General features: G+C 46.5%; 1 protein-coding gene across 1 annotated transcript; it reads left to right on the forward strand.

Moving 5' to 3' along the window:
* Nucleotides 1–1,488: 1,488 nt before the first annotated feature.
* LOC146008448 (uncharacterized) lies at nucleotides 1,489–11,853 on the forward strand. Its single transcript, XM_083147740.1, has 11 exons — nucleotides 1,489–1,558; nucleotides 1,919–1,981; nucleotides 2,469–2,549; nucleotides 2,948–3,007; nucleotides 3,208–3,288; nucleotides 5,089–5,166; nucleotides 5,823–5,891; nucleotides 7,282–7,458; nucleotides 8,282–8,332; nucleotides 10,027–10,062; nucleotides 11,522–11,853. Coding segments are annotated over exons 1-11 (774 nt in total). The 5' UTR covers nucleotides 1,489–1,557; the 3' UTR covers nucleotides 11,599–11,853.
* Nucleotides 11,854–20,210: the final 8,357 nt, after the last annotated feature.

Genomic DNA, 20,210 nt, shown 5'->3' on the forward strand with positions numbered 1-20,210 from the left:
ATGGTATATTCCAGTGTATTCCAATGCAGGGCCGCACGCTCCACCAGGTCCCGCCACCCAAGACCACACGGACACTTGTCCGTGTGAAATCATGTATGGGGGCGGGCAGCTGACATCCGGCGATGTCAGATGCCCGCCCCCTACACACGCGCCCCCTTTTACACGCCCCTCACGCCCCTCTACGCCCCCTGTGCGGCGTGTAAAGAATACGTGCGGCGAAATCGCCTGCACATGCGCAGAGTGACCATCGGCGGGATGACCGCATGCGGAGAAATCTGCACCGATCAGAATAAGGCCCATTGTCTGGCGGGAATGCTGTAATAGTAGGTGTGTTGACCAAATGAAATGTCGACCTTGACCAAAGTCGACCAAAACCCATGTCGACCTTGCTTTCTGTCGACCTAGTGGTGTTGACCCAATGCACTAATGTTTGAAAGGACACTACAGTATACTGTAAATGTTATTTTTACACAGGACTTCAGAGGAGGAGGAGGAGGGAAATGCAGGCCGATACAGCCCCCACCGCCTCAACAAGCGGCGCCGCTCCATCTGAGAGTAAGTCCTGTCATTTCTTTATTGAGTTTGTGTATTTTTTCTTCAGGGGGGTGGGGGTGGAGCGTTGCGCCAAGGCCTCTGATGCACAAAAGGAGGCAATTGCCACTGGCAGTACTAGTGTACATCCGGTACTGCACTGGCAAATGCCTCCTTTTGAAACAACCACTATCCAGGGCAGCCGTAAGCAGGGAATGCGCAGCGGTACTGTATGTGTCCTATCCACTTTGGAGCAGAGTGGATTTTCTTAAGTACAGTATGGCGGGCGCAGCACTTTATAAAATCCAGTCCACGCCTTTTTGTAAACCCAGTAATGAGTACAGTAACTTTATTTAAACAGCACACTTTCTCATTTTTCTCATCTTCACACAGTGCCTCCGCTTGAAGGCGAGGAGGACACCCTGCCCTTGCGGGCCGTTACAGCCTCAGCCGCTCCGTCTGAAAGTAAGTCCTGTCATTTCTTTATTGAGTTTGTGTATTTTTTCTTCCTTTCCAACTTGTGTATTTTCTTGGCGTGCCTTTGGCCGAGGCTGAGGGGACGCAATGCACTTTTCTAGTGTCCATGTTGACTGTGTCGACATTCAGTCAACAATAATGAAAAACTCAATGGTGAACTTTTTGACTGTCGACCTAGACCATGTCGACCTAATGCTTGTGTCGACCTGATGACCTGTCGATCTTATCCCATGTCGACCTAGACACCTGTCGACCTTGCAGTATGTCGACCTTATGACTGTCGACAATCTTTCGGTCGACCATACCAAGCGCAGCGGTCCTATCCACTTTGGAGCGGAGTTGATTTTATAAAGTACACTACTGTATAGCGGCCGCAGCACTTTATAAAATCCAGTCCACGCCTTTTTGTAAACCCAGTAATGAGTACAGTAACTTTATTTAAACAGCACACTTTCTCATTTTTCTCATCTTCACACAGTGCCTCCGCTTGAAGGCGAGGAGGACACCCTGCCCTTGCGGGCCGTTACAGCCTCAGCCGCTCCGTCTGAAAGTAAGTCCTGTCATTTCTTTATTGAGTTTGTGTATTTTTTCTTCCTTTCCAACTTGTGTATTTTCTTGGCGTGCCTTTGGCCGAGGCTGAGGGGACGCAATGCACTTTTCTAGTGTCCATGTTGACTGTGTCGACATTCAGTCAACAATAATGAAAAACTCAATGGTGAACTTTTTGACTGTCGACCTAGACCATGTCGACCTAATGCTTGTGTCGACCTGATGACCTGTCGATCTTATCCCATGTCGACCTAGACACCTGTCGACCTTGCAGTATGTCGACCTTATGACTGTCGACAATCTTTCGGTCGACCATACTGTACAATCCATCCTTGTTCTCATTTTTGACATTTTCCCACAGTGACTCCGATTGCAGACCAGGGCACCCTTCCAGCCCCCACCGCCTCAGCCGCTCCATCTGAGAGTAAGTCCTGTCATTTCTTTATTGAGTTTGTGTTTTTTTTTTCTTTCTCTCCTACTGTACAGTAATTGTGTCTTCTCTTGGCGTGCCATTGGCCCACGCTGGTAGCGTGGGCCAATGGCAGCCTAGCGCAGCCCTGCGTAGTCAGCGTTGTGTCCATGTCAGGGGGGTGGGGGTGGAGCGTTGCGCCAATGCCTCTGATGCACAAAAGGAGGCAATTGCCACTGGCAGTACTAGTTTACATCCGGTACTGCACTGGCAAATGCCTCCTTTTGAAACAACCACTATCCAGGGCAGCCGTAAGCAGGGAATGCGCAGCGGTATGTGTCCTATCCACTGTGGAGCAGAGTGGATTTTCTAAAGTACAGTATGGCGGGCGCAGCACTTTATAAAATCCAGTCCACGCCTTTTTGTAAAGCCACCCCAGCCCCATTTACAGTAATAAGAGTACGGTAAGTTACTTGTTCTCATTTTTGACATTTTCCCACAGTGACTCCGATTGAAGACCAGGGCACCCTGCCCTGCGGGCATGCTACAGGCCCCCCCTCAAGCATCGCCACGATGCTAAGCAGTAAGTCCTGTCATTTCTTTATTGTGTTTTGTGTTTGTGTGTTTGAACTTGTGTAGTTTTTTGCCGTGCCGTTGGGCGACGCTGTCAGCATCGGCCAACGGCAGCCTAGCACAGTCAGCGTAGTGTCCCCACGGGAGCCCTGCACAATTACCGTAATGTCCCCGTCAGGTACAGTACTGTAGCTCTGCGTCTCGTGCACAAAGGTGGTGGGAGTGGAGGCGTGCGGTACGTCTGATGCACGACGTTTTGACCTAGACATTATTTATCTACAGTATACAGTACTGCAATACTGTATACTCTACCATAACCTCAGTGATTACAGTAGTGTGTGTGAACTAATGTTTCAAAGGACACTACAGTACAGTATACTGTAATGTACTGTAATTATTTTTACACAGGACTTCAGAGGAGGATGGAAAGGGTACCCCCAAGAAGGTCCCCTCAAACTTTGGCAGCCAGTAAGTGTCCTCCCGACCTGTTCATACAGTACCCCCAGTATCCACGTTGACGTGGAGTCTATTTTATCAAGTGTGGTGGGCACAGCACTTTATTGAAAACAGTCCACGGCTTTTTTTTTTTAACACCCCCTCCTCCCCATTTAGAGTAAGAATAATAACTTTACAGTATTTTAACAGCACATTTTATCATTTCCCCACAGTGCCAAGCCTAGAGGAAGACCAGGGCACCCTGCCCTTGCGGGCCGTTACAGCCCCCAGCGCCTCAGCCGCTCCGTCTGACAGTAAGTCCTGTCATTTGTTTATTGAGTTTGTGTATTTTTTCTTCCTTTCCAACTTGTGTCTTTTGTTGGCGTGCCGTTGGCCGAGGCTGAGGGGACGCAATGCACTTTTCTAGTGTCCATGTTGACTGTGTCGACATTCAGTCAACAATAATGAAAAACTCGATGGTGAACTTTTTGAATGTTGACCATACCCATGTCGACCTAATAATTTAGTTTTCCTAATGACCATGTCTCCCTAACCCATGTTGACCTTCAGTCATGTCGACCTTCATGCTTGTCAACCTTCAGTGGTCGACCTAATGCTTGTAGACCTACAGTAATGTCTGTCTTTCCTATGACCCATCTTTGTTTGCTACTACAGTACAGTATACAGGTTGAGTATCCGGTATCCGGACATCCCTTATCCGAATGATTCCAAAAACCGTGGTTTTTGGAATCATTCGAATTTTTTTTTATTTTTTATTTTTCAACCCCTAACCCTCTTTTCATACTTACCAAGTCCCCGGGCGTCCACAGCAGGCCTCCGGCATCTTCTCCAGGGTCTCCAGCGGTCCCAGGAATGCATTGCGCGAGTGTGTGCGCGCGCCGGTGACGTCACCAGCTCCCGCACCCATAGACCTCACGGACACTTGTCCGTGTAAAAGCATGTATGGGGCCGGGCAGCTGACATCCGGCGATGTCAGATGCCCGCCCCCAACACATGCGTCACAGCCTCATTACCATGCGTACGCCCCGCGTTTGCATGGGAACGCCCATGAAACGCGGGGCGTATGCATAGGGAAATGAGGCTAAGTAGTCCCTCACGCCCCTATCCACCCCCTTTGCGGCGTTAAAAAAAATTGTGCGGCGATTTCGCCTGCACATGCGCAGATCGAAAACATCGGCGGAACGGCCGCATGCGGCCGTTACCGCTTAGATCAGATTAAGGGCCTGTACAGTATACTGTATTTGTGAAAATCTGAAAGTTTTCTTCAAATGTGATGACTGGATTCCCCTTTTCAAAGCTGCATACTGTACTAGAGATGACAGTTCACCCTCCTTTCTGTAGTGTTAAGTGCAGACCGATAATTTGATTAAGGGTCACTATAAACCTGGACTGCATTGTCTAAAAAGGACATTTACATTTGAATCTTGTATCTGTGAAAGGAAAAATCACACTATTAGCCTCCCCACTCCAAGTACACTAACTCATTAGCATTTCTATGTGTTAAAGCTCTCCACCACCAACCCCCACTAATGTATTGTCGTTTATAGGATACTGTATTTGTGAGAAACTGAAGCCAACCTTCCCTCGATGATTTAAATAAAAATTAAAAGACATGAAATGTTAGCATTGAAAAATGTTGGTTGGTTTATTTAGCAAAATATTTTGTCAAAAAGTTATACAGTATTCAGTGATGAAGCGCACATACTGTAGCGGTATAAAAGTGCAGCATCACCCATGTGCTCCCCCCAGTCCTCTGCCCCTGCAGCAGCATTCAGTTGGTCGACCTAAAGATGGTCGACAGTCATTAGGGCCTCACCACTAGGTCGACATACTGCAAGGTCAACAAGTCATTAGGTCGGCATAGGATTTTTCACTGTTTAAAGAGCCGACAGGCGGTATTTCATGCCCTAATATCCACTAGGGCAGTGATGGCTAACCTTGACACTCCAGCTGTTAATGAACTACACATCCCAGCATGCCCTGCTACAGTTTTACTATTTGGCCATGCTAAAACTGATTTTTGTAAACCCAGTAATGAGTACAGTAACTTTATTTAAACAGCACACTTTCTCATTTTTCTCATCTTCACATAGTGCCTCCGCTTGAAGACCAGGGCACCCTGCCCTTGCGGGCCGTTACAGCCCCCAGCGCCTCAGCCGCTCCGTCTGACAGTAAGTCCTGTCATTTGTTTATTGAGTTTGTGTATTTTTTCTTCCTTTCCAACTTGTGTCTTTTGTTGGCGTGCCGTTGGCCGAGGCTGAGGGGACGCAATGCACTTTTCTAGTGTCCATGTTGACTGTGTCGACATTCAGTCAACAATAATGAAAAACTCGATGGTGAACTTTTTGAATGTTGACCATACCCATGTCGACCTAATAATTTAGTTTTCCTAATGACCATGTCTCCCTAACCCATGTTGACCTTCAGTCATGTCGACCTTCATGCATGTCAACCTTCAGTGGTCGACCTAATGCTTGTAGATGATGGCTAACCTTGACACTCCAGCTGTTAATGAACTACACATCCCAGCATGCCCTGCTACAGTTTTACTATTTGGCCATGCTAAAACTGATGCAGGGCATGCTGGGATGTGTACTGTAGTTCAACAACAGCTGGAGTGTTAAGGTTAGCCATCACTGCACTGGGGCATTGTGTGAGAATAAAATAGTGTGCCGAGTGCATGGACACTTAAAACTACAGTACAGTATGTCGACATTCGGATAAAAATGTCGACCTTTTGACTGTCGACCTAGACCATGTCGACCTAATGCTTGTGTCTGGCGTGCCGTTGGCCGTTTGCTAATTGCGGTGACATGTCTTCCAACAGCCCAGCAACCCCCTCAACAAGTGGGAGCTCCCAGACAGCTCTGGAGAGGCCGTATCAGCCCTCCACCTAGTAAGTACAGTACATGTTTTTGTTTACAGTATTTGTTAGTTTTTCTCTCTATGGGGCTGCATCAGATGTTACAGTATTGTACAGTGGTGCAAGTAGAATTTTTTTCTTGGTGGTACTGATAGCTTCCACCAAAAATGGGCGTGGCCATGTGTCATGAGGGGGCATGGTCACACAAAGCTAGGGGAGTGACTTATACCCACTTTAAACCAAAATCCTTGGTTAGACCTGATCTTTGTACACAGGAGTTTCCAGGGTTGAACCCAGCTTTATACCCCATTTACACAGCACTATGTCCCAGGTCGGACCCAGGTCTGCGCCATTTATACTGAACCTGGGTCAGCCCTGCTTTTCCCTTTGGATGACATTAAAAAATGTCCATTTTAGGACTGATAAACTTCCAGTCAACCTTCCGTCATTGATTAAAAAAATAAAATAAAAAAGACATGAAAAGTTAGCATTGAAAAATGTCGGTTTGTTTATTTTGTTAAATACAGTATTTGTTCAAAAAGTTTTATTCAGTGCTCAAGGACACATAGCGGTATAAAAGTACAGCATCAACCATGTGAGCTCCCCTGTGGAACCTGGGGTGGGACCATTTACACCACCCACGACCCAGGTCCAACCAGTGTTTAACTTCGGTCAGGACCTGGGTAGGAAACCAGTGTTACTGGACCAGGGTGGCCCCTTTTACACCAACACTGACCTGTGTCCAACCTGGGTTTCTCACTTGGTGTAAAAGGGGTATTAATGACAATAGTAGCATGGCATTGGGAGACAGGGAATGAGAAACAGGGAATGACTGGGGGTGGGTTGGCTCTTGCTTGGGGAGAGCCGGGCAGCTTGTACTGTACTTACAATTGTGGAGCCTGCTCTTCATGCTGTCGGCACCGTGTGACAGGCTAAATCAGCAGTAGCCAGTAGCTGCATACAGCACCAATCATAACACTGGGTGGGCGGGCTGCGGATGCATTACAGTATATTTAGACTTACAATAAAAATAGAATTGACAGTGGGTCAGGGAATACAGTAAGTGGTACTGCGTACCTGCAACATACAGTATTTCTCCGTACCACGCCGTACCCCCTTACTTGCAACACTGGTACTGTATCTCTACCAGTACAGTACAGTACAGTATATTATGGAGGCAAGTGCTGCTAATATACCCCACCTCCCTTCCATGCCCTCTTACACATGCGCAGAAATACTGTACAAGTGTGTCTGCTTGTGCTCACCTCTGAATTAGGCACTCTGTCTCTCTTCACCCCTCTCTACTGTACAGCATACAGTATCCTCTACGCTCAAGACTTTATTGTTACCTATTGTATTTATTGTTACCTAGTATACTGTACTGTATCAGCAAGCTCAAATTTTGGTGCAATTTTTTTTACAGACCTGCAATACCCAGAGGTGCCAAAGGAGGACAGTATGGACACCTGCAGTATGGACACCTGGAGCTGTTCATCCCCGGAGCCACAGGAAAATTGGAGCTACTGTTCCTGCCGCTCGGAGGAAGAAAGCGAGGTGGCAGCAGCGCTTCCTCCTGCATCCAGCAGAACTCCCCCAGGGTGTAAGTACTGTACTCATGGCCAGCAACAGCAATCCTGGGGCCCCATAAATTGATCTCTCTGGGGCCCCTTCCCCATCAAGCATAGTAGTGGTGTGGAGCAGGGGGGGAGTAATAGTGTGGAGAAGGGAGGGAGGGAGGGAGTAATAATGCAGAGCAGGAGGGAGGGTGGGAGTAGTAGTGTGGAGCAGGGAGGGAAGGTGGGAGTAATGGTGTGGAGCATTGAGGGAGTTGTGGAGTCCACCTGTAAAGCCATACTGTATACTGTACAGTACTGTACTGTACCTGTGCACTACAAAATTCCCTCAATATTGCCATTCTGTATACTGTACAGAATGACCCATACTGTATGAAGAATGCCCCCCTTTAGTGCCTACAGTAATTACAGTATGCATTCAACCCCCCCCCCCCCATCACCTAATGCACAATGCCCCCTGACTTGTGTAATGCCTTCATTCATCAACACTCACTGCTGCAACTGCTTCTGCTGCATTGAATACTGGCCTACAGTATGGATAGCTGTCCTGAGATTCTGTCTCCAGGAGCAGCTGAAATGGGAGCTGCTCCATCTGTACATTACTGTACACAGAAAGTTGTGCTCCACTATGACAATTCTTATGACTTTATTGGTGTTCATACAGTACTGTACAGTACACTAGTGTACAGTACTGTACTGTATGTGCTGCAGTATGAGACACTATTGTTCAGTACTGTACAGTAAAGTATTTGTACTGTAGTGTACAGTAATGTACCGTATGTACTGTACAATATGCTGTACTGTATTACTATTGTTACAGAAAATGATCAAACATTTCTTTTTCCACAGTGCATTCCCCTTGGCTACCTTGGCAGTATGAACAAACTCCTCCCCAACCATGTAAGTAGTAATAGTAGCAGTACGTTTATTTATTAGGCGCCACCAGTGGCGCCGGAAGGGGGGGGGCGAGGGGGCAGCTTGCCCCCCCCAAAATTACTGAGGCGCTAAAGCAGCTGTGCGGGCGGCTGATTAATCAGTAATATACAGTAGGCGGGCGGGCGGTGGGCTGATTAAGCTTGATCCAGCCTCCCGCCCGTCCGCCTATATTACTGATTAATCGCAGCCGCCCGCCCGCACAGCTGCTTTAGCGCCTCAGCAAGAATCCGATTCCTATTCGCAGCCGTCCGCCCACATGGATGACTTCTGCGGGGAGATGTTGAGAACCAGCGCCCGCCAATCACAGTGGCTGTGGATGTGATGCGTCCACAGTGATTGGCGGGCGTGATGCGGGCCGTAGGGAGGGAGACTGGTCGCGTGGATCAGTGCATGGGCGGGAGCCGCGGGAGCATCCTACAACAGCCGCAGCAGCAGCCATCACGCTGTGCTGCCACAACTAAAACTTAAAGGTAAATGCTGCTCCTCTCACCCTCCCTTCCCCAGTGACTCCTGGATCCAGGGGTTGTCATTTACCCCTGGATTCACAACCAAACAGGTTTATGTAATTACTGTATGTCTGATTATCATAATCAGACATACTGTAATCACATAAATCTGTTTGGAGGTGACAGTGCCACTTTTTCCACTTTTTACGAGTAAATGACAACCCCTGGATTAATGTCAGTCCTGGTGTCTCTGGCCACATGTACTGTATACTGTATGCCGCTGCCCGGTGTATAATGCCCACGTGTATATGCCGCTGCCAGTGTGTATAGTGCCCGGGGGTAACATATAGCAATTTAGGGTGCGCCAAAATGAGATTATATCTTGCCCCCCCCCCCAACCTAAAAACGTTCCAGCGCCCCTGGGCGCCACAAAGTGTCCACAGCGCCGTACATACAGTACTGTAGCAAACAAAAAAACAAATTACAAGGTAACGTACTGTACAGGGTGTGTTGAAAATTACAGCATACTGTAAATAGGGGTACAGTATACTGTAGCTGGTAGAACTAAAATCAGCATCAGTTCAGAAGTACTGTAGGTGTTGAAATGAAGTACAGTACAGTACAGTAGATGAAGGGAACAACAGGAGAGGAGCACAGGTGAGGTAAAGAGGTAGGGTGAGTACGTGAGGAAGGAGGGCCCTACTCATAAGAGTTAACAGACTACAGTAAAAGGAGGACGAACGAAAAACAATAGGATACTGTACTGTAAGTACTGTAGGAACAGATGGGAACGGAGGCATGATAGGAGGATCAAAAGAGGTTAGGAGGAGGGATAGGCTAGTCGAAAAAAGTGGGTTTTGAGGGAGCGCTTGAAGGAGGTAAGGGAATCAGAAAGCCTGATACAGTAGGTGGCGGGAGGTTGTTCCAGGAGGCAGAGGTAGAGTGGCGGGAGAGGAAGATGAGCCTAGCAGCAGCGTTAATAATGGATTGGAGTGGTGCAAGGCGTGTTCGAGGTAACCCAGAGAGAAGGATGTTGCAGTAGTCAAGGCGGGAGATGACAAGAGAGTGAATGAGAATTTTGGTGATCTCGGTTTCACCAATGCTGATGGAGATAGTGGGAAAAAGGGTACTGTAGTATGTTCGGGGGATGGAAGATTAGAAGTTTAGTTTTAAACTAGTAGTAAACTGACAGTGCTTTTTTTTTTTTTACAGCAACTCCTGCACCATCTGAGGATGAAGACCAACAAGGTACAGTACAGTTTTATACTTCTTAATACTGTAACTTACAGTACAGTACAGGTATTTTTAAACCTTTTTTTTTAATTGCAAGATCCCCAGCATACAGTACTGTAGCACAGAGCCAACAGTAGGGACAGCGCTGTCCCTGCTGTTGAGATAGGGCTACGCCAGCCTGCTGCTGGCGCAAAACCAGCAGCGGGCTGAATGGTCAGCAGTGCTGACCGTTCATACATTTGGCCTGCTATCATTTAGATAGCAGCGCCGATATGGACAGAGGCGCATAGTGCCCCTGTCATTTACTGCATGCTGGCTCCTTAATACATTGGGGAGATGTGGTATCAGTGCACATAACGTGCGCTGATACCCCTTCTCCCTCATATCGATCTTTAATACATCTGCCCCTCTGTACCCAGTGTGCTAGGTGCCAGTCTGCATTGTCCCAGGGACGCTTTAAGGGGCGGGGGGGTGTGTGTGTGCCGGTGGGGAAGCAGTGCGGCCACGGCGGTGATCATCAGTGTGCTGTGTGCAGGGGGCAGGCAGCAGCGGCAATTACAACTTTAAAATAATGTGTCCATTGACTGTCCGTCTTCTGATTGGCTGAGATAGAGCACTCTCAGCCAATAAGCTGCCGCCAGAGGGAGGCCGCTGATTGGCTAAGAGTGCTCTATCTCAGCCAATCAAAAGCTGGACAGTCATTCGACACATTATTTTAAAGTTGTAATAGCCGCCGCTGCGGCGGTGCACACTGATGATCATTTGAGATCCGCCGCAGCCCGCCCCCACTGCTCCTCACAGGAACCGCTGCTGCCCCATGCCTGCTCCTCACCGGCACCGCTGCTGCCCGCCCCACTGCTCCTCACCGCCCTGCAGCTCCCCGGTTTTGTAATTGCACATCAAGGGCCAAATTGTTTGTGAGCCTCCCGGGGAGCTGCCGGGAAGCTCGCAGGAGAATTGGGTCCGAATTGTCCTTAGGACAAGTCGGTCTAATGTACAGTATGGGGGCCTTTAGCCAGTGTGCTTGGTGCCAGCCTGCAATGTCCCATAGACGCTTTAGCCAGTGTGCTAGGTGCTAACCTGCATTGTCTCAGTGGCACATCCAAATTTACATCAGATAAATCACATGTGATTTATCTGACGCAAATTGGATGTAAAGAATGGCACATCTAGTGTCAAATTGTACAGTACTGTACAGTATGTAGGCCTCCTGGGAAGCAGCCGGGGAAATTCAAGGGAAATCAGATGCAATTTTACAGGTACAGTAAGATACAGTAAATCTCATAGTGCATGGGGGCCTTTAGCCTCTGCTTGGCAACATCATGACGTCAGGCCATCTGCCAGTCATGATTCCTCTTGGCCTTTTTGTGCCTTGCTGAATGCAGGAGCTTATAAACACTGTAATAATGTTTACTGTAAAGTACTCAACTTGTATTATTGTTCTAAAACTGTTCATTTTTTTTTATTTTCACAGATGCCATACGAAGTGAAATCGGGAGACTCATTGGGGCAGAAAATCAACTCTTTGATTATATTGTAAAAAATATATAAATAATGAATTTTGTTTTAAATGTGCAGTGCTATTTATTTGTGTTACTATCCATCTTAGTAGTAGACTACTTTTTTTGGGGGGGTTGATCACCCCGCCCATGGAAACGGAGCCACCAGGGCAATCCCTGGCCCGCCAGAAGGCCGACCACAGCGCGCAGCATGTCACTTGCCATCTCCCCGGCACTGGCACAGTGGGGGTCATGCAAAGCAGCAGAGATTTGGAGACAGGGAAGTTATAAAACAAGTCCCATTCTACCCACCCCCCCACCCCCCCTTAATGGAATTACAGTACTGCGGTGAATTACAAGGTGAGCAGGAGCCGGACAGCCAACACAATAATCTCCCCTGGTCTCCTTCACACTGCCGGACAGCCTCTGCACTAATCCACGCTGGTCTTCCACGCAGCCACACATCCCAGAGCATGGGCTCTGCCGACCTGCAGCAGCGGCAACGCTGCTCTCTCCCCCCGGCTGCTGAAGCTCACGCTCCACTGGAAGCACCCTCCCCCTTCACCTCTCCCGTGGTCATCTTCTTCCTCCCGGGTTCCATTGGCAGCACAAAGAAGAAGGCTGGCTCTATACCTAGCAGCTACAGTAACTGCGGACCACAACAGACACAGGTACAGTACTCCCACTCGCCTGCTCTCTCTCACACTGTGCATCTACAGTATACCATGCTCTCTCTCACACTGTGCATCTATCCCCTGCTCTCTCTCACACTGTACACCTACAGTATCCCCTGTTCTCTCTCCCACTGTCTCCCTATCCCCTGCTCTCTCTCCCACTGTCTCTCTATGGCCCCCATTTATCATTGATCGCATTTACAATGCGATCTGGGCGGAATATTACAGTACCTCCAGGATCGCATTGTAAAATGCGATCATACAGTATCACCGGGATGTACTGTATCACCTGCTGTGCGCAGGGACAGGGCTCCGAAAGGGGGGCTGATACATCGGGCAGCTTCGCATCCCCCATAGAAACCTATGGGGGATGCGGCCGGCGGTGCTGCAGGGGGGGATCGCAGCAGGGATCGGAGATTCCTGCTGCGGTCCACCTTAATACTGTACATTTCAGTGCTACAGTACTTAATATTTGTGCATCTATCCCCTGCTCTCTCTCCCACTGTCTCTCTATATCCCCTGCTCTCTCTCTCACACTCTCTCCCCAATGAACCCCGCCCCCCCAGCATTACACACACACACACACACACAAAAGCCAAATACTGTAGTACAGTATATGCACCCGCACCCCCTGACACACTTCCCAGGTCACAGCACAGACACACAGGTGTACTCATTACTCACTGACACACTTCTGCAGAGTGCGCACAATGCCTGCTACCCTCTCCAGCCGCGACCTCCAAGCTACAACTCCCCTCACAGCCGCAAAGCCGCCTACTACCTCCGCAGTGCCGCTACCCTGACACCCACCACTGCACTCAACTCTCCGCCGCTGCCTGCTACAGTACTTCAGCACCTGCAAGGACTACCGGTACTTTATTGACAAAACACAGCATTGACCAAAAATATTGTACAGTACATTACAGCACTTCATTTTTCTTAAAACATACAGTACAGTACAATACAGTGCAGGAGAAGTGTTACAGTATTTACAGTATGCATGTACTGTACATTACATTACATTCAATGACGTCAGGCAAGACCCTGTACAGATGGTTTGCAGTTTGTCTGGGGACTTAACGTAGAATACAGTATAATAATAAAAAAGTACAGTAATTCAATCAGTCCTAACACAGTATTTTAAGTAAAGTACAGTACAGTATTTTACAGTAGGTGACAAGAAAGCTTTTTCCAAGGCAGTGGGTCTCTCTTTTGTCCCAAACACGCTTGATTTTGCTCATGGTAGAGTGGTATGGGGAGAGAAGAAAAAAAGAATAGCGTTAGTACTGAATGGTCACAAGGATTTCAGGGGGGGGGGGGGGGGGAGGGTAGACACATGTTGGCAGGGGAAGAGGAGGGGATAGAGGGAGAGAGATACAGTAATGTACAGTAAGATCATTGGTGACATTTACAGTATTAGAGATCGATGGTGGGTTTTTGGCGATTTTTATCGCCAAAACGGCCGTTTTTTCATTGTTTTCCCAAATCCATTTTTGTAATGGGTGGCGATTTGCGGCATACTGTAAATCGCACTTTTCTAAAAGTGCGATTATTTTTAACTCCGGAATTCGCATTCGTGTGCTTTATTTTAACATTCTTTTTACAGGTGGGCTACTAGTCCCAGCGGGCCCATTAATGCCACGCATGCTGGGACTTGTGGTTCCCCAAGTCCCAGCCTGCTGGGGAGGTCTGCTGGCACTTGCAGTTCTCCTGTATTAAGCAATGCTAGGAATGACAATTTAACCCTATCAGGCCGGCGTCCAATGGCCAGGGACGCCGGTGACAGCCCCAGGCTTCAGCCCTGGACGGGTGAAGGCTGGGGGGGGGACCCCTTTATTGGGGGGGTCCCCACTCCTCCAGGTACCACTTTTCATGCCGGAATACACACCTCATTAAATATTCTAGTTCTGGAAAAAAAAGCGATTTAAAAAAACGGCGATAAAGGGCGTTTTGAGCAAAAATCGCATTTTCGGAAAAACGGTAAACACAATAAATCTCGCCCCATAAACTTACTTTTTTCCATTTCATTGCCTGTCCTTTGCTCTCTGTCCCAAACACGCTTGATTTTGCTCATACTGTAGTATACAGTAGTGGCATGTGGTGGATAAGGGGAGAAGAAAAAAGAATAGCGTTAGTACTGAATGGTCACAAGGGTTTCGGGGGGGGGGGGGGGGGAGACACATGTTGGCAGGGGAAGGGGATGGGAGAGAGGGAGAGAGATACAGTAATGTACAGTAAGATCATAAACGTACTTTTTTTCCATTTCATTGCCAGTCCTTTGTTCACTGTCCCAAACTCGCTTGATTTTGCTCATGGTAGAGTGGCATGTGGTGGATACAGTAAGGGGAGAAGAAAAAAGAATAGCGTTAGTACTGAATGGTCACAAGGGTTTCGGGGGGGGGGGGGGGGAGACACATGTTGGCAGGGGATGGGAGAGAGGGAGAGAGATACAGTAATGTACAGTAAGATCATAAACGTACTTTTTTTCCATTTCATTGCCAGTCCTTTGTTCACTGTCCCAAACTCGCTTGATTTTGCTCATGGTAGAGTGGCATGTGGTGGATACAGTAAGGGGAGAAGAAAAAAGAATAGCGTTAGTACTGAATGGTCACAAGGGTTTCGGGGGGGGGGGGGGGGACATGTTGGCAGGGGAAGGGGATGGGAGAGAGGGAGAGAGATAATGTACAGTAAGATCATAAACTTACTTTTTTTCCATTTCATTGCCAGTCCTTTGTTCTCTGGCCCAAACACGCTTGATTTTGCTCATGGTAGAGTAGAAAAAATAATAGCGAGGGAGAGATACAGTACACATGACAATCTGTAAGAGTGTTGTACAGTAAGATCATAAACTTACTGTACTTTTTTCAGGCCAGTGGTTCTTCCTTGTTCTCTGACCCAAGCAAACTGCAATGTGTAGTACATGTCAAGTAAACATTGAAGGGAGGGAAATACAGTAAGTTGTGAGGTGGACAGCGAGTAAAAGGAGAGGTACTGTACTGTACAGTACAGTATACTGTACTGTAAGAGACTGCTGCGAGGGGTTCATTTTTACAGGTACAGTACTTTATACTGTATTATACAGTACTGGAGAATCTACTTAGCAGTTGCATGCCCATTTCGCTCAATGACGACAGGCAAGACGGTGTCCAGATGGTTTATGTACTTAATACACTGGACACGTGTCAGTTTTTTTTCCCAAAAAGTCCTGATCCCATCCAAAAGTTCTTGTTTATTTTTCGGTTTCACTTCATTCCTGATGAACTTCTTCATTTGTGCCCAGACCATTTCAATTGGGTTCATGTCCGGTGACCTAAAGTATACGTAGTACAGTACATACAAAAGTTAAGTACTACTGTATTAACATACTGTACAGTACAGTAGTAATAAAATCACGACTGTACAATAAGTAGTGTACTGTAGTTCAGTAAATGCTGTTCGAATAATACTCACTCTGGTGGTGTGCGTTGCCAAATTATTCCTCTCTCTTCCATGTATTTTGCAGAAGCAGAATGTTTTGGGTCATTATCTTGGAATACTCTGTGTCCAGATGGATAGTATTTTCTGATAAATGGCACCAAAACACGATCGACTATTTGTTCTTGGAAGAAGATCTTATCCATAATCCCTACAGAGATACAGTACAGTAAGATGCCATTAACATGTACACATTTCAGGGTTCTGAGTTGTTTAAAACTACAGTACAGTAGAAATGTACAGTACAGTACCTTCAAAAACTAACATAGGTCCAGCACCCCTGCGAGATATACCTCCCCATACGTGGACTTTTAATGGAAACTTTGCTCGTGGTTTCAATGAGATAAAGGTAGGTTTGCAGAAGGACATTCTTGAGAACCTCTCCATAGAAACAGAAGTTTCATCTGTGAAAAGTACATCATTAAATTTTTCGGCACTGTCAATCCACTGTTGAGCTTGTATCACTCTCTTTTCTTTATTGACATCTCTTATCATGGGATGCAGCCTAGAGGTACAGTAAGTAAAGAAAAATTAGGACCATTGAGGCATTAAATGCTTATGACTTGCAGTATACAGTATTGTAAAATTAAGGTTGATGTACTGTACAGTACAGTACTGTATTTTACATTACCTTGTGCGACAATATCTCCATCCCATTGTTCTTCGCATCCGTTTCACACTGGAAACTGAAACGTCCATATCATAGTCCGAATGAAGAATGTTTTTTATTTTTCCAGCAGTACGCTCATCATCACCACAAGTTAATTCTTCTACAATCTTTTGGACTTTCCTATAGTATAACACAGACAAAAATGATTGTACAGCATACTGTACAGTACAGCAGGCATGCCCAAACTGTGGACCTCCAGCTGTTGTGAAACTACACATCTGTATCTTTCTCTAATAGCAAATCGATGGCACAGCATGATGGCAATTGTACAGTAGTTTCACAACGGCTGGAGGGCCACAGCTTGAAGCCGCCTGGTACAGTACAGTATACAGTAGTAATGTACAGTACAGTAATTATAGAATCTGCTAATACTGTATAGAGTACTGTACTTACAATGTGCAGTGAGAAGAAGTTCTGTATCTGGGGCGCATCCTCATAGAAGCATGATTGCGCACAGTCTGTAAATGAACTTCAGTACCACTTTCTTTCAGCCAAGCCTGGATCTCTCGTGTTGTCTTGTTATCTTGCTTCATCTTGACGATGATCTGGCTCATTTCTTTGGTGATTTTTGGCGGCATGTTTAATCTCAGGAACTGTGGAGACAAGATACTGTACAGTAATGTACCGTAAATACAGTACTGACCAGTAATGGAAATTTTGGTACTTCGGCAACAAGTCGACTGGCTGTCAGCCGGGCAGGCAGGAGTGAAGTTGGGGCCGGACGTGCTGCCAGTAGGGTTGCCTTCCCTTAATTAGTGGTATGCGATGCGATGATAATAGACAAGTACCAAATACAGTACAGTCTCCAGGATTAAAGGGATGAGGTGGCAACCCTAGCGGCCGGTAATGTGTGGCTCATAACAACACAGAGCAGGGGGAAGGAGCAGGGACAGGAGAAGGGGAGGCGCAGAGGCGGTCCGCAAGTTGAAAGCACGCGCGGTGTACACACACACACAGCGATGATGGATGAAAAATTATCCATCATCGCTGGCATGCTGGTCAAATCAGCAGACGGGAGACTTTGCTAGTGTTGTGTCTCCCATTGGTGGCCTACACTATACACACTTGGAGATTAACTGTAGATCTGAAAATTGGCAAAAAGTAGCATGATTAAAAAAAAATGGGGTACTTGTGTATTATCAAGGCGCCCACCATTTCCATCGCAGGGCATTGTACAACCAAAAATCGCATCGCATGTGATATGAAGCGATAGGACCGATTTGTAATTGTACAGGCAACCAGATGAGTACCCTGATGGGTAATGACTATTTTAAATGCACCACCATTGTTAACGAGACCCCATTATCAACACCAACCCGAAGCGTGGCGAGCGCAGCCAGCCCGCGAGGGGCGGCGGTACGCGTCCTCTGACCTTTTTATACCCCCACTACACACGTCGGCGTGGAGTTTGGAGTTGATTTTACAGTACAGTATATAGAGCGCAGCGAGCCACTGAACCTGAAGCGTGACGAGCGCAGCAAGACCCGTGAGGGGACGCGTAATACTTGTGAAGTAATGCGCGTGCCCTCGTGGGGCTCGCTGCGCGCGCCACGCTACAGTGTATACTGTACTGTACAGTAAGATCAACTTCACGCCGACGTGGATAGTGTGGGTATGAAAAGGTCAGAGGATGCGTACTGCCGCCCCTCGTACTTACAATACGAACACCCACAGCTAGGGGATTTTGTACACAGCTAGGGTATTTTTTTACACAAATACAGTACAGTATGAGTGCAAAATAGCGAAAAAATACGTTATTTACAGTATTACACCAATTGTATTACGGAGAGAACTAGTATTTAGCAGCCTAAAGTAGCCCACCCTAATAGAGTACTGTCATCGCTAGTCGGGGATCTGCGGCCCATACACACCAGGCAATTTTAACACATTGTACAATATTCTCAATGGCGCTATCTCTACTGCACTGCACTGAACGTGTAAGGCATCAAAAATCACGATATCACTACCACTGTAGATACTGTATACAGTAAGTCTGCGAAACAGACTCTAGTATTTATGGACAGTGGGGCAGGTGTATTAAGCTTTAACAAGAGGTACTGTAAATCCAAGGGTGATAAGGAGAGATAAACATCCAGCCAATCACCTCCTAACTGCCATGTTACAGGCTGTGTTTGAAAAAAGTCAGAAAGGAGATGATTGGCTGGACGTTTATCTCTCCTTATCACCCTTGGATTGAATCTCTTGTTAACGCTTAATACTGTACATCTGCCCCAATACTCATAGCGGCAGCCTGCAGTATCTGAATACAGTATACACAGCAAGCGATGGTATACAGTATTCTGCACCGGGTGCATTTGAACAGTAGGAAAAGAAGGGAAACAGCTTCATTCAGGGAAGGGTGGGAACCGAGCGCTTCCGCGCAGGGACCGTTTTGTAGTGCTGCTTACTGTATACTGTAATGCAGCAATCAGTGAAATGTACAAAAGACTGTACTACTGTATAGTGTACTTACTGTACTGCTCCAGCGAGAAGATACAGTAGTGTTCTTGCGGAAGGAAGGCAGTATGATGGTAAAACGGTAGAAACACGAAAGCAGCAACAACTTGACTTTGGATTCAGCAGAATGAATAGTCCAGGTGTACAGGTAGAATCTCGTGCTTGTATACAGGCAAGAGATGAAGAGACGATCCGTAGCAATTCTACACGGTTTAGATGCAGAAAAAAAAACTGGATTGTTTGACAATTTTAATGTAGCTGAATTTATGCTGGCAGAGACAAAGGAAATCCTTCATGAAGCTGATAGGTGCATTTGAATTACTGTATGTACAATTACCAGCGAAACAAAAAGGCAGACTGAAATTAACATATGACTGCAATCAACATCTTATTGTCTGAGGTGTCGGTCTGTGTCTGAGTTTGGAGAAATCTACTGTATTGTTGCTGAAAAAAAACGTTCTCTGTAGCGCAGTACAGTATGTACAGTATGGGTATTAACTATCGTTTTTGTTTGTGGAAAAGTCCGAAAGATTTTGATAAGCACCAACTACTGTAACTGTATTAGTTTAAAAAAAAAAAAAAGAACGTTTAAAAAATAAAAATATAATGTAACCAACTGAGGATCGAACTACTGATACTGAGATAGTGAAGCCGTGCCTCTACCCGCTAGGCCACTATTGCCTGTGATTTTACTGCTGGCAGATGGTTAGCATGGCTTCTGCACCAATCAAATACAGTTCATTACCATCCAGTACGTCACTGCGGCTGCGAATAAAAGAAAAGAACTCTGTCCGTAAAGTAAGGACAAAATCCGTAGTGTAAAGTATGATACTGTAGGTCCTCAAATAAAGTTTTAAGTAGTCATCCAGCAATAGCAAAGGTTAGCATGTCTTCTGTACCAATTACATAAATGACCGTACGTAGCTGCTTCTGCGAATAAATACAAAACAATCTGTCCGTAAAGTAAGGACAAAATCCGTAGTGAAAAGTGGCTGGTTAGCAATGGTTAGCGAATTTTATCCCGAAACACGGTCCTCAAGGCAAGGAGTTTTACCTGAAAAGCTAAATCTATTTTGCGAAAAAAAACGTTTAAAAAATAAAAATATAATGTAATCAACTGAGGATCGAACTACTGATACTGAGATAGTGAAGCCGTGCCTCTACCCGCTAGGCCACTATTGCCTGTGATTTTACTGCTGGCAGATGGTTAGCATGGCTTCTGCACCAATCAAATACAGTTCATGACCATCCAGTACGTCACTGCGGCTGCGAATAAAAGAAAAGAACTCTGTCCGTAAAGTAAGGACAAAATCCGTAGTGTAAAGTATGATACTGTAGGTCCTCAAATAATGTTTTAAGTAGTCATCCAGCAATAGCAAAGGTTAGCAT

The sequence above is a fragment of the Crinia signifera genome, chromosome 6 (assembly GCF_055691185.1).
Source record: "Crinia signifera chromosome 6, ASM5569118v1, whole genome shotgun sequence".
In the NCBI taxonomy this organism is placed as follows: domain Eukaryota; kingdom Metazoa; phylum Chordata; class Amphibia; order Anura; family Myobatrachidae; genus Crinia; species Crinia signifera.

Coding starts and splice junctions, on each gene's coding strand:
- LOC146008448 (XM_083147740.1), top strand. Junction 1,982..2,468: donor CTCAGCCGCTCCATCTGAGA/GTAAGTCCTGTC, acceptor ATTTTCCCACAG/TGACTCCGATTGAAGACCAG. Junction 3,289..5,088: donor CTCAGCCGCTCCGTCTGACA/GTAAGTCCTGTC, acceptor ATCTTCACATAG/TGCCTCCGCTTGAAGACCAG.